General features: G+C 43.5%; 1 protein-coding gene across 1 annotated transcript; it reads right to left on the bottom strand.

Moving 5' to 3' along the window:
• Window positions 1-4,751: 4,751 nt before the first annotated feature.
• Window positions 4,752-5,522, bottom strand: LOC136532432 (uncharacterized). Its single transcript, XM_066525029.1, has one exon. The coding sequence runs from the start codon at window positions 5,520-5,522 to the stop codon at window positions 4,752-4,754; it is 771 nt and encodes a 256-aa protein (XP_066381126.1).
• Between the last annotated feature and the right edge of the window lie 8,711 nt (window positions 5,523-14,233).

The raw sequence follows: 14,233 nt of genomic DNA, 5'->3' as shown, positions 1-14,233 counted from the left end.
AATTTTGTATTTTTTTGTGAAATTGATATTGGTGCAATGACTGAACCCACTAGCGGCTACTTGATCCATCACAAAAAATACAAATATAATTCTGCATTAGAACATCACGCTTGTCAAAAACCCACTCCCATCCACTACTTCGGTAAGGATTTCTAGGGGCGGCTACGATATCGTTGCTACAAATGGCAGGTTTGTAGAGGCGTTTGCCAGCCGCCTCTACAAATCAGTTTTCTCAATGGAACGATAGAACCGGTGGATTGTTAACTGTAGGCCCGCACTGTTGTCAGTCATGATATGGTCACATTTGTTTCTGCTTTCATTGCAAAGAAAAAAAGATGAAACATGCGCTGCTCATGAATATCGCACGCATCCTGCTCCACCTCAAGCTGCTCCTTCTCCATGGAAATGGATACTATTATCCCAAACTCATACAGAGGAAAACACGTATGGAGGAGAGAAAACGCGTACTGAGGAAGAAGAGGAAAAATAGAAATGAACCGGTATCTTGTGTAAGGAGTGGCAGTGATGTAATTTTTCCTAACTCCACCAAACTTTGAGTTGGTGGATGTGGGGGTATGGCTCCCGGTATCCACAAGACAAGACATGGGTCGCACCATCAGAGGTGGCCCAGCCCACAAGATCAAGGTGTGCACGGCGCTGCTCGGCGTGCACCGCAAGCTATTGTATAGTTCCAAATAGGATACTTTCCTTATAACCCTACCCCTCTAGATTATATAAGGAGGGGCAGGGGTCCCCTAGTGGATAGATCTACATACATCTCATACTCAATACAAAACACCAAAGACACAGGACGTAGGGTATTGCGTCGATCAGACAGCCTGAACCTGTCTAAATCGCTGTCTCTGCGCCTTGTGTCACCATCTGGTTCCTAATTACGCGCACCCCCACCGACAAATCTACCATCGCGGGATACCCCTCAGTGAACTGTCGAGCATCTTTTGTCAACAGTTGGTGCGCTAGGTAGGAGCATGCGTGTTGATCCATGGCGAACCAGATGGGATCTCAAGACTTACGTCCTAGCGAGATCAACTTTCATCTTGCCTGCGACGTCTACACGGAGATTTGCTGCTAAACTCAAGTCGTCGTGCGAAGACTAACAGCCCAGATTGAAAACTCACCACCCGTTAGATGCTCACCATCAACGCCGACCAAATAACACCATACACCACCGACCAGACGTTCTGTCTAAAGCGAAGTCACGCTTTAATATTTTCCTAAATATTCTCCAATCTCCGTATATTGCCATAATATTTCTCCGAGCTATTTTCTCCATCTTTGCTCTCCAAACAATTTTCTGAACCCCCGAACAGTCATGTTGACGCTCGGATGTCCCCAGAGATGGCCCTGTCTCCGGCTCCTCCCTACACGTGCATGAGCGTCTACCCTCTACATTATGGGTGGTCAGCAGTGGCTCCTTAGCGATGCTTTGTTCTTCCTACACGCACACGGGCCCCGCGCTCCATGTTATGGTTAACAGGCTAGCTAGGGCTGGAGACTCAGCTACACACTAACTGGTTAGGCGGTTTATATTAAATATAAATACATCTTCACGTCAACTGATCACCAAGCTGCATATGCTATTTCATCTCCATTGCTAATTTTTCTCCTGGAGTTCATATATTTTTACATCATGTGCTACCCATTCTATATATTTGTATTGTAGGATCATCGTCTAGGTGATCGGACCACCTGGTGCTCGGACTTCTCCACCGATCAACTGGTCGGACCGCTAGGTTCATCAACTTTGTCATCGACCGTTGATCGGACTGTTCACCGGTCGCTTCTACTCAATGCTTACTTCGCCGCTGACCAGTTGAACAGACTGTTCGTCGCTCGTGCTTCATCGCCAGCTACACCGGGGGCTCCTCGGTGCTCGGACATCGCCAGATACGCCGAGGATTCCTCGATGCTCAAACATCGCCAGCTACGCGGGGACTCCTCAGTGGTCGGACATCGCCAGCTACGTCGGAGACTCCTCGGTGCTCGGACATCGCCAGATACGTCAGAGACTCCTTGTTGCTCGGACATCACCAGCTACGTCGATTACTCCTCGACGCTTTGATTCTTCATGCTTGGGGACTAAGTGGGCACACTTCACCCCACTTCACCATGCGAACATCGCCAGCTACGCCGAGGACTCCTCGATAGTCGGACATCGCCAGCTACGCCGGAGACTCCTCGGTGCTCAAACATCGCCAGGTACACTGGGGACTCCTCGGTGCTCGGACATCGCCAGCTATGCCGGAGACTCCTCGGTGCTCGGACATCGCCAGCTATGCCGAGGACTCCTCGGATGCTCGGACATCGCCAGCTACGCCGGGGACTCCTCGGTGCTCGGACGTCACCAGCTATGTCGGAGGGACTCCCTTGATGGTCGGATCTTGCTACAGTCTCATCGGTGTGCTATCAAGCTGCTCCATGCTGTTCGGATTAGGGTGCTGATCTTGGGTAGCATGTCTGGGGTCTTGATACAGCGTATGTCAGACTGACGTCAGGCAAGCTTTTCAGACTTCTTTTTCTTTGATCATGCTACAAGATTCATTCCTTCATCTTCTAGCAGGCTCGAGGGACTAAGTGGGCAGACTTCACCTTGCGGTGAATATGCGCTTTTCAATTCAGGACTCCGCCGGACTGGTTGCCTGCTCGGCCAGTCTTCTGCCTTTCTTCTACTTTCTGACCCTGGCACCACGTGACTATGTCACCTACTGTCAGGCTCGGGGACTAGCTGTGGGGGTATGGCCTCCTGATATCCACAAGACAAGACATGGGACCGCACCATCAGAGGTGGCCCAGCCCACAAGATCAAGACATGCACGGCTGCTGCTCGGCGTGCACCGCAAGCTATTGTATAGTATCAAATAGGATACTTTTCTTGTAACCCTATCCCTCCAGAGTATATAAGGAGGGGCAGGGGTCCCCTACTAGACAGATCTACATACATCTCATACTCAATACAATACACCAAAGATACAGGATGTAGGGTATTACGTCGATCAGACGGTCCCGATCCTGCTTAAATTGTTGTCTCTGCGCCTTATGTCACCATCCGGTTCCTGATTAATGCGCACCCCCACCTGACAAATCTACCATCGCGGGATACCCCTCGGTGGACTGTCGAGCATCTTTTATCGACAGTGGAGCACCTCTGAGAAGCTCCACCAAAATAGTAAATTTGGTCTCTAGATTTATCATTTTGGTGGATTCGAATTTGGTGAGTATTTGGGAAATTTTTTGTGGAGTAGAGCTGAAAATGATGAATCTGAAGCTGGTGAATCTCTAGCAAACAGGCTCTATGTATTTTCCCTGTTCTAAATTATAAGACATTTTAGTTTTTTAATATATTTCGTCTATTGCATATCGATATATAGTGTATATCTAAGTGCATAATAAAAACTATGTATTTAAAAAAAAACAAAACATCATATAATTTGGAATGGAGAAAGTATTGTTGTATGGGTTAGTTTTATTTTTGTACATTATATACAAGAGTTTACATGTTAATTTTTTTTCCTTTCTTACTACGTATGAATTTTTTTACAGACACGTGCTTATCATACGTGTATGTCAATTTATTAGTTCAGGGACTTGCCTGAATTTTAGTTTCATTTTAGGCGACGGTTTTTGTATATATTTTATATTAAAATTGCTGATTTAGTTCATTGCAATTTCTGTAGACACAATCTATACTTTTTAGTTCCGAGAATAAAACACACATGTTAGACAAAACCACAAACTCGAGAAGAATCTGATTTATGTTGGCACAAGGACAATTAACAATTTATAATTGTTTTTATAGTGAGACAAGGAAAAAAAATTGATATGTTATGACATAAAGACAAATAACAAATCACAAAATTAACAATTTACTTATACTAGTGTTGGTGGTACAAGAGTATTGCTTGAAATCATCTTAAAATTCCAGTGACTGAAATATAGGATAAGTGATTAGTTCAAATACAAGTTTAAAGATGTGAAAACCAGTTTTTTTTTTGACAAACCGAGTGGCGAACTTTATTGATCATCGTTCAATAAAAACTCCACAATAAAAATACGGGGATCATCATCCTAGATACAATAAGTCATTGAGTGCATAGCCTGCCTCGCCAGCTCATGAGTCGCTTGGTTAGTTTCCCTGCTACAGTGCTCAATGGAGATATTCTGGAACCGCACCAGATCGCACTCATAGTACACTGCTGAGTTAGCAGTGAAGCCTCCGTTACCTATAATTTCGACAACCTCCGTATAATCGGATTGAGCACAATTACCAGGTTCACGAAGACATCCGCATTTGCTCTCTTAGTAATTTGTTTCCAGGGTTAGTTGCATGGCAGTACCTAGAAATACATTATTTCCACAAACGCTTGCTTAGAGATGTTTCTAAACCGTCTTTGGAATCAATTTTGATGCTCTCCAGAATGTTTTTTTGGAAGTGAAAGAAACAGCCTACTGGCACAGAAGATCGCACTTTATACGTTTATTTGACAAATCGAGTTAGAGAATAGTAGTGCCAACTGCGAAACAACATACAACTGAATGAAAAATTCTATAAAATTGTTTTGGAACACCAGGAATTAACATAGATACCAGAGAAGGATGTAGCATGTTTTTTTCATAGATCCTTGTATCCTAATTTCTATTGTTCATGCACACCCCTAGAAATCATGTGGGTTATATGTGAACGGAAAAAAAAACCGTTGATAGAAGCGCTCGACCCACACGTCCCCGTCCATTCAGTATGGAGCGTCGTCGTCCTGCACCCGCCTACAGCGAAGTCCCTTCACGTCCTTCTTCCAGAACACATCTTCATCGTCATTGCTGCAGCCATCGGTTTCTTCTACACCTTCACGCCTGCCTCGCTGACATACTTGTTTGAAAACACGGCCAACCTTCTTCTTGACCATCCGTGACTTCGACCGCAGGTGCAGCCAAGCCATCAATGGCATCGCAGTCTTGATTTTTCTTGACAGCGTTGTCACAGACGGCGGCGGTGATGGCGCGGGCGTATCCAGCTGACGACCAATAACGTACCCGAATGGAAGCTTTCGGACGATCTTCATGGGAGAGGCTGGGGGAGTACATTCGATACTGCCGGTTGGGAAGATGGGCGGCGGCGGGATGAGCCGAAACGACGGGGGTTCGGAGTCGTCGACGTCGACGCCCGTGGAGAAGGAGCGCAGCTCGGAGCTGTTGGCGGACACGAACGTATCCGCATCGCTCTCCTCACGCTCACGGTCACAGACGACCCCATCCTTTTTGTTTTGGCTGGGACAGTCCTTCTTGGCAGTGGCACCCCAAAAGAGCGATCTCAACACTTGGGGGATGCGCTGTCTGTGCTTCAAGGGCAGGGTAAATAACTTCATTACCTTCTTGTTCATCTTCTTCCGTGGCTCTTCATTGTTTGATGATGGCATGGTGGAGCGGCGAGAGCCATCGTCGGAACTTTCGATGGCGTGGACACAGGCAGGGGACGAGAAGGTGTGTCTCCAGAGAGACCTCTGCATTCTCTCTCCCCCTGTCTGTCTCTCTCTCCCTCTAGCTCTATAGCTTTCTCTCTCTCTTTCTGAGGAAGTCACAACAACCAATGGAAGGAGATGCAAGAGTGCGAGTCCGTGAAATAAATAAAATGAATGAAGACGGACAAAATACGCCAGATTCGATCAGATCGACTCCGATATCTTATATCTTGGTGGATTATGTTTCTATGTGGGATTATAGAAACCCAGCACGATTCGATTTGCGATCAGATGAGGAAATGGTTTGTGGTAAATAAAGGCTGACATTAATTTGGGTTAAAAAATGGGTACGCCCCATTTGGCAGAGTGAGATTGCCAAATATTCAGTAGTAAATGATATCCATATGGTGTGTTCACAAATATACAAAGTTATAAAGGATATCTTATACTAATGTTACATATATATCCATCTATTATTATACTAAAGAAATGAATAAATTGGAAAATGCAAACCACTCCTGAAATTTGCATCCTTTCAAAATAGGTTAAATTGATTTAATTGAGCAATTGTATGGACATTCAAATGTAGGAAATAATATTTTTCGTTGAATTAAAATCCATCATAAGTCTAGACACATGATGATGCATATATGTTGCTGCATATTTATTTTGTACTATGTGGTTTTTGTCTCTCATCTCTCTCTATTCAAAATTCTTTTGATGCTTTGGAAAATTCAGTTTTCGGAAATAGCCAAGGGAAAATGAATGTGCCTCTCTCTGTTCTTTTGGCCTGTTGGCTTGCTACAGCTCTGTGCTGCGTGGCCCTCTAGTGTGCAGCCATGGCCACCTCCTTGCCGCCGGCCCAGCAGCCAAGGAGCAGCGCTGTGACCCTTTGGCCCCTTTCTCCCTCTCCTGGCTAGCTGACAGCAAGGCTCCGCCCCCTGTGACGCTGACGAGATGGCCCCACACGTCAGTGATTGAGCCGTCTTCTTCCTCGTGACGGAAAGGAAGCTGCCGCTTTCCTTCCTTGAGGTCGCCGAATCCTTCTCAATCTCCCTCCCTTCCATCTCTGGAACATCTCCGGCTATAAAAGAAATGTGCCGCACTCCGCTGCCCTTTCCCGACCCTTTCGCAACAGCCGCAGTGCCCGGAAGCTTTCCCGCCGCCGCCGCGAATCCTCGCTGCTGCAGCCGCTCGGTGATCCACTCGTCCGCAGCTCCGTTGCCGCCCTCAGCCCTGTACCACGCTTCGCGTCGAGGTGACGAAGCGAAAGAGCCATGTTTCCCTCTTTTTCCCTCTCTTCTTTGCTCACACGCCGACGCCGAACCTGTGCAGGAACTTGCCGTTCGCCTCACCGAGCTGTCCGTCAATTGCGTCTCGTCTCCGACCGGTTTGAAGCCCTAGGTGAGCTCGCGGGTGTCCAATCTCTCTCCCAGTATCTTATTTTTGGCCTACAGCGCTTGGAATCATCGTATTGATGAGCGCCGGCGAGGTCCTCGCCGCGGGCAATGGTGGCCGCCGTGCTGACCGTCATCTCCAGCCAGCCCCCTCTCTCTCTTATACTCTCTATTGAATTTCAGCCGTCCAGATCAGGAACAACGGCTAAGATTAGAAGATATCCCTTTGCCGTCTATTTTGTTAAAGAGACCCTGGGTTTTCTCAAAATTATGTACGCCGTCCCTGGCGCAGATTTAAATTTAGATTTTGATTTATTTTAATTCGTAATTAGCTCGCATTATTTACGGTTCTGCCATCCAGTTCATATTTTCATCATGTCTTCTACGTTTTAAATCCGATTTCGGTGATTCTCACGTCTGTGTGTTCGTAGCGACGTGTAGAATGATTTTATAAACTTTTCAACTTGTTTTTTCACTGTTAGTGTACTGTTCTAATTATTGTTCTTGTTTGCTATGCATGATTGCCCGTGGATGCTTGTGTGATGTTGTATTGGTGAATCGTGTATAGACGGTGGGCAATTCGACGGTGAACAAGATCAATATTTTGACAACCAGCAGGAAAACTTTGAGCAAGGCAAGTATAACACAGGATCATTCTTGTTGTCCTATTCACTAATTATCATTTTAATCATATGTATGAGTCTACCTTGATAACCATAGGAATTTCCCTACCAATTGATATCTTGATTCCTTGTCACCTATGGGTTTGTGCATTGGGTAATATGATGCTAGTGCTCAAACAACAACCATGATCTTGTAACTTCGCTAATGGAATATGCAATAAACACTAAAAGATGCTTTTTAGCAACAAGGAACAAGGGGGCTAGAGCATAGTTTTTGTGATGCTCTAGATTCCTTTCCTTAAGGACTTATCTGTAAGCAATCATCCAGGACTTACAGTATAACCGTGAGAGCTACATGGCTCTAGATTTAGTTTAGTATGAAGACCTTTTTCTAGCTTGCTAGTGGTTACCTGAAAGGGCGCAAGAGGGGCTTGACGAGCTGAGTATAGTGCGGCCTCTGTCCCTATGTGTATAGCATGCGCGGAATGTCATTTAGAAGGGGGCTCTATATTCCCTTGCCAATTGGAAACCTAGCAGCCCTAACTAGTTAGACAAACTTCTGAAAGACTTCATAGTGTATCCTGCCTGCTCACCTTCAAAGTGTTATGGGAGTCATGACCCCGGGCATATGGGCAACACGACTTACGGGTAAAGTGTACAAACTCTGTAGAGTGTAAAACTGATATATCAGCCGTGCTCACGGTCATGAGCGGCCTTGGACCCTTATGGAATATATGATCCTTAATGATAATTATATTTATGATATTCATTATTCATATTTACCTTATCATGTGTTTATGGGTTTGTGATAAACTTGTTGCTACTCAATAGTTTAAAATTATGACTCAATAAAAGCTAAATGCAGTTAAACAGTGTCTATCTCTTTGAGCCTCATGAACCCTATGTTATTCTTGTTGAGTACGAGATGTACTTATGCTTGTTTATTTTTCATTACTTGAATAAAAATCCTAGATGGGTAATAGATTGCAATGGTTATGAGGATTACTAGTCTTGCGATTAACCAGTCGACTGTCCCTGGCTATAGAGGCGCCATGGAGTTATCTTTATTTATTTCTGCTAGCTAGACTTTGATATATCTATGTAATGGATTAAATACTCATGATGTAATAAAGCACTGTGCTTGGTATTCTGCTTTAATTTGTCTCTATATGTGTGTGATTGATTCCTAGGCACACATATAATTTATATCCAGATTTGCCTTTAAATTTGGGTATGACAGGATCGTACTCCATGTCTTGTCCCTTCTATGGGTTGGAAAATTCCATCTAACACATGCCATTGCTTTCTACTTCCTCCGTTCCAATCTATAAGTCGCTTTGACTTTTTTTATTCATTTATTTTTACTATGTATCTAGACATAATAATATATCGAGATACATAGCAAAATAGATGTACCAAAAAAGTCAAAGTGACTTATAATTTAGAACGGAAGGAGTACTGAACTGATGATGGAGGGACCATACCCCCAACGTCCAAAACATCATTCGACACAGCATCTCTGCCATTAAAAGCACACTATCAATACAAGATGCATAAATCATACTAGATCCTCAATTCTCACCTTTGATCCCGGCACTGAGTCAGCATGGCAAGTGTATAGTATGGTTGACCAGAGGACACTCTGGTCCTCCCAAACCCTAGCAGCTTCCGATCCTCACAGGCACCCTCAGCACGACTCCCTCCATTTGTCTATTGATGCTCAACATCGGGGCAACAACCAACAGGATGCTCGGCGATCAACATCACCGCACTTCCATGCTCATTAGGTTTAGGCTGCCGACTACTCAGATGCCAATGAATAGTGGTGTCAGCTGATGGAGACTTGAAGTCTTATGAACGGTGAACCGACGAACATGGTTGTTCTACAATTCATGAGTCGAAGATTTGACGTGTATCCTGGGCCCGTCCGCAGTCCGCCCCTGTGACCAAGGTGTGCATGCGTGTAGGGTCGAGATGGCGGACTAGAGAGGGTGAATAGTCCTTTCTAAAACTTAATCGTGCTGACTAACTGAAACAAATGCGAAATTAAAACTATCAGTCTAGCCAAGACTACACCCCTCTATCTAAGTTCACAAGCATCTTAAAAAGATCCTAAAGAAGCAACAAACGTGTCGGGCTAGCTAGAGCTCACCTAATTAATTCTAGAGCGAGGTCACACAAACTTATGCACTAGTACTCAAGCAATCGGGGGAGCTCCTACACAACTAGTGATGCAAAAGCTCAAAGCTCCTAAGCTCACTAACAATGCTCAATAACAAGGCTACACAAGTCAAATTAGAGAGCGCAAATTACTTAGCTGCATAAACTAAGCAATGTGACTAACAAGATTACTAAAACTAAATTAGCCACGTAAGGGAGGTACTTCTATGCTACATAAGCAAGAAGGCAACTAGCAAGCTACTAAAGCTAAACAAATCACAAGAGCAACTACACAAGCACAATGTATATGAAAGTAATACAAGCTTGTATTTCGTGGAATGCAAACCACTGAGAAGATGATGAAGACAAGGATGACACGGTGATTTTCTCCTGAGGTTCACCTGGTTGCTACCAAGCTACGTCCCCGTTGTGTCAACCGCTCACTTGGTGGTTCGACAGCTAATTAGCATCACCCGCCAAGCCCGCACGTCGGGCACCACAAGAACCTACCTCAAAAGTGAGGGTAGTTCATGACACGCTCAACTAGAGTTGCTCTTCGTGATCCCCGTGGGGTGAGCACAATCCCCCACACAAATCCTCCTCCGGAGCACTACACAATATTCTTGCGTGCTTCAACGGAGTCACAAGCTACCAAGCCATCTAGGAGGTGGCAACCTCCAAGAGTAATAAGCACCACTTGCTTACAACACGATCACCTAGTGACACTCGATGCAACCTCATGATGCAATCGCACTAGAATCACTCACTCACTCGATCGGATGACCACTATCAAGCACAAGTGAGTTAGAGGGCTCCCAAGCACAACTACACAAGCATACTAGCAAGCTAGTGACCTGATGCACCGACCGACCTAACGCTCCACCACTCCATGTCCGTTCACTTCCAAAGAAGGTCCAGAGAGGAGAAAACATGACCTGACACGTCCGGTCGATGATGACCTGACGCGGCTAGTGTCCGGTCTCTTAATCTCTCTACTCTACGTGCCAGAACGCCGCCATGTCACCAAACGTCAGCATTGACCGGACTCCTACGTCCGATCTCTAGAGAATATGACCGGACGCACAGGTCTAGTCGAGGCCAGTGTCTGATCACTCACAGTGACCTCCTTTCACCTCCTTTTCTTCACCGAGTTGATCCGTTTCAACTCCAGCTTCTTCTCCTTTAGAAATGTGCCAACACCACCAAGTGTACACCGCCATGTGTAAGTGTGTTAGCATTTTCACAATCATTTTTAAAGAGTTAGCCACTCAACTTGCCATGCCACCGATATGCAAACAAGTTTGCCCCTCTTGATAGTACGGCCATCTATCCTAAACCCGGTAATCAACTTCTCTACACACCTATGACCAGTGAGATGAAATGCCCTATAGGTTATACCTTTGCCTTGCGCAATCCATTCCATCTCCTCCAATGTTGATACAACACATGCACCAACATGATCAGCAATGATATGATCCACTCCATATCATCACGTGACCATATTGGTTCATCGATCTTGACTTCACTTGCTCTTCACTGTTGCCTCGGTCCATCAGCGCCAAGTCATCACTCAACTTGCCCTTCGCACTTGCAACCAGTCCATCGAGCCAAGTCATGTCTTGATCTTCTCCACCTTGATCACATGACTCAATGTCATGTCTCATGTGCAATGAGCTCCTTCATCACATGTGTGAGCTTTGCAATATCTCCAAGCCATTTTCACCTTCATGGCATATGTTGCTCACACACATATACATGTGGATTAATTTCTTGTGTATCTCACATTAAGCATAATTAGTGCACCTACGGTAGTCACTTTATTACCAAAACCAAACATGGACCTTTCAATCTCTCCCTTTTTGGTAATTGATGATAACTCTGCAAAGATATGGAAATTAAGCTTAAATGGATTCATGTTGCTTGCTCAAGCAATTTTACCATGTGTAAATGATTTTGGACAAGTACCACAAACCCAAATTGGTAGTATTAGCCCCCCCTACATATGTGCTAGAGTGTTTGATTTGAAGCTCGCACATATGCATAGATTGGAGTTGTGGGAGAGTAATTACTATCAATGATGCTAAGGTTTATAGAATAAACCTTTGAAGCGTGATACCAATCAGAGTTGCACTTTTAACAACATCCTTAGCACCATGAGTAGCTAGACAACAAAAATACTAGAAACCCCGTAAGATCAACATTATAAGCAAGGTTCTAGTACCATGTGTAGAAATACAACTCTAGTTACCATCCTATGCATGCTAGTTATCATATCATCAATCAAATTCTACAACTAGCATACACCACACAAGCATGCATATCAAATTTAAAAACTTATGCGATGCAAGCAAGCACATGACTATGCACATATCAAATGCAAACAAACAAGTTCATGAGCTTGATCCCCCTACTTGTGTGCTTCTCTTGTCCAAGAATTTTGATCCCCTCACATTCTTCAATGTTGCTCCTCTTCAATGTTGCTCCCTCTTTGTCCATGTCCATGTCCAATCTCTACTTCTTTGTCTCAATCTTTCCCAAAGCTTTCATATCTTTGTACAATCTCTCCCCCTTTGTCATCAATTTCCATAAAAGGTGTGCTTCCCATTGATGCAAAGGCTTGAAGTGGGGTAGATGGTTGACACTTGAATCTTCATTTTTGATGGACACCACTTGTATAGCTCTTTAGACAACATGTGTAGGATCTTGTGACCTTGATACCAATTGTAGTGGGGCTCCTCCCCCTATGTTCAAGCATGGGTCATTCTCTTGATAATCTTGAGCTTTTCTAGATGAGGAAAGCAATCTTCATTGGATGATCACTTAAAGTTGAGGATTACTTGTGGAATCACCATCTTGTATGAATGATACCATGTGTAGAGATGTGATACCACATGTATGATTGATTTGTCAATAACCACCATTTCTTGAACATTTGCTATCTTCATGAGTACCACTTGTAGGATATCACTTGTAAGTTGATCTAGACACCACTTGTGAATTCTTGATGAAATACTTGAGTCTAGATGCCACTTGAAACAATTCAAACTAGATATCCATTTGCATTGTTGTCTTGTGCTTGTACTCCTGTTACTTATCATGAGCTTCTAAGTTGACTTGAACTAAATTGATTTGTCTAAGCTTCCAAGTCCGGTTTGAACCAATGACAAGGTTCTTCACACCTCTTGCAAGGGTTATCTTGCCAATGTTGTACTTGTCACTTGTTAGCAATCCAAATTAAATCAAGTACTTAGGTTTACTAGCTCATGAACAAACTTATATACTACCACTAGATCAATCAACCATTCAAGCAATAGTGGTAGGTTATGAATTTTAAACTTTCATTTTGTCATGCATGATCCTAATAAACATGTACTATATGCACTAACCGCATACTAGTAAGGGATGTAATGATTATGCACATTACAATGATACCTTTGCTATCTTGGAGAAGAGGATAGTCACATAGATTCCAATTAATTTCTCCAATAGCAATGTGAAGTCCAATTATAAGCTTGGTGAAGACTAATTATCATAGATAAAGTCCATTCTTCACCATATGAATTGACAACCACTTATCATCAAGTGCACTATCATGAGTTGTGGTTGGCTTGCTTCTTATTTTGATCAATGCTTGCATGAGAATACCAATTGAATATTCATAAATTGCTCTCTTTTGGGTGTTGCTTGCTTTTCTTGATCAACTATTTTGATTGCTTCAACTAAGCATCTCAAATGTTTCTTGGATCACCACTTCCATATTAGCCTCCCAAGTACTATACTTGGTTTACCTACACAGAGGCGGCAAGCCCCTACACTAGGGAGAAGTCACCTCTCTCCAAAGAACTATTCTTGACACTCACTTGAAATGAATTTATTGATTGATCCAAGTGATGGACTTAATTTGATGAGTAACCATGAATCCTTCTTTAAGTCATTTTCTTTCCACTTGTTTAAGTCATTTTTTTCTACCAAATGACTTCCAATTGTCACTAGAACTTAAACTTCATTTTCATCTTGAGCTTGGTCTTGATCTACAATTTGAGTACCAAATATGTGTGCCAAGTACACTCCACACTCAAATGGCCTTGTACTCATTACTTGTCATGCTTCTAGCTCATCTCAAAACCAAAATTAGGTGCCTCAATCACTTCTAATCATGTTTCCAACATGAGGACCTTTCAATCAAAGTGACTCTTGATCAATCCAATAATTATCACTTTTCTGGTAGATTCTGTACCCTTCAAAGAAAAATGCATATCTCCCAATGCACAGATCTAAATGCCACGAAATTTGGTGGAGAAGTGCCTTACTAAGTTATCTAGCAGGTGTAAAATTTTGAGCTTCATTTGACTTCTAGATTGCTACCAGATTTCAATTCTTCCACCACCGCTATATGCTAAAAACTACTGCACTATAACTAACAAGATCTACTCCAAAACCAAAGCATTTCTTATCCAATTCTCATGCAATTTGTACAACATCTTGTACCATAAGTCATACCAAATTTCAAACCAATCCAATAAGATTTGGTCACTCAAACATGGCTAAGATCATAGCTCACTCAGATTTTACAATTTAG

The sequence above is a fragment of the Miscanthus floridulus genome, unplaced genomic scaffold (genome assembly GCF_019320115.1).
Source record: "Miscanthus floridulus cultivar M001 unplaced genomic scaffold, ASM1932011v1 fs_61_1_2, whole genome shotgun sequence".
Classification (NCBI taxonomy): domain Eukaryota; kingdom Viridiplantae; phylum Streptophyta; class Magnoliopsida; order Poales; family Poaceae; genus Miscanthus; species Miscanthus floridulus.
The sequence above is the reverse complement of the archived record's forward strand: the minus strand, read 5'-3'. Positions and strand labels throughout refer to the sequence as shown.

What these genes read in the sequence shown, in the direction of transcription:
- LOC136532432 (XM_066525029.1), bottom strand. Translation starts at nt 5,522, where the DNA reads ATGCAGAGGTCTCTCTGGAGACACACCTTCTCGTCCCCTGCCTGTGTC.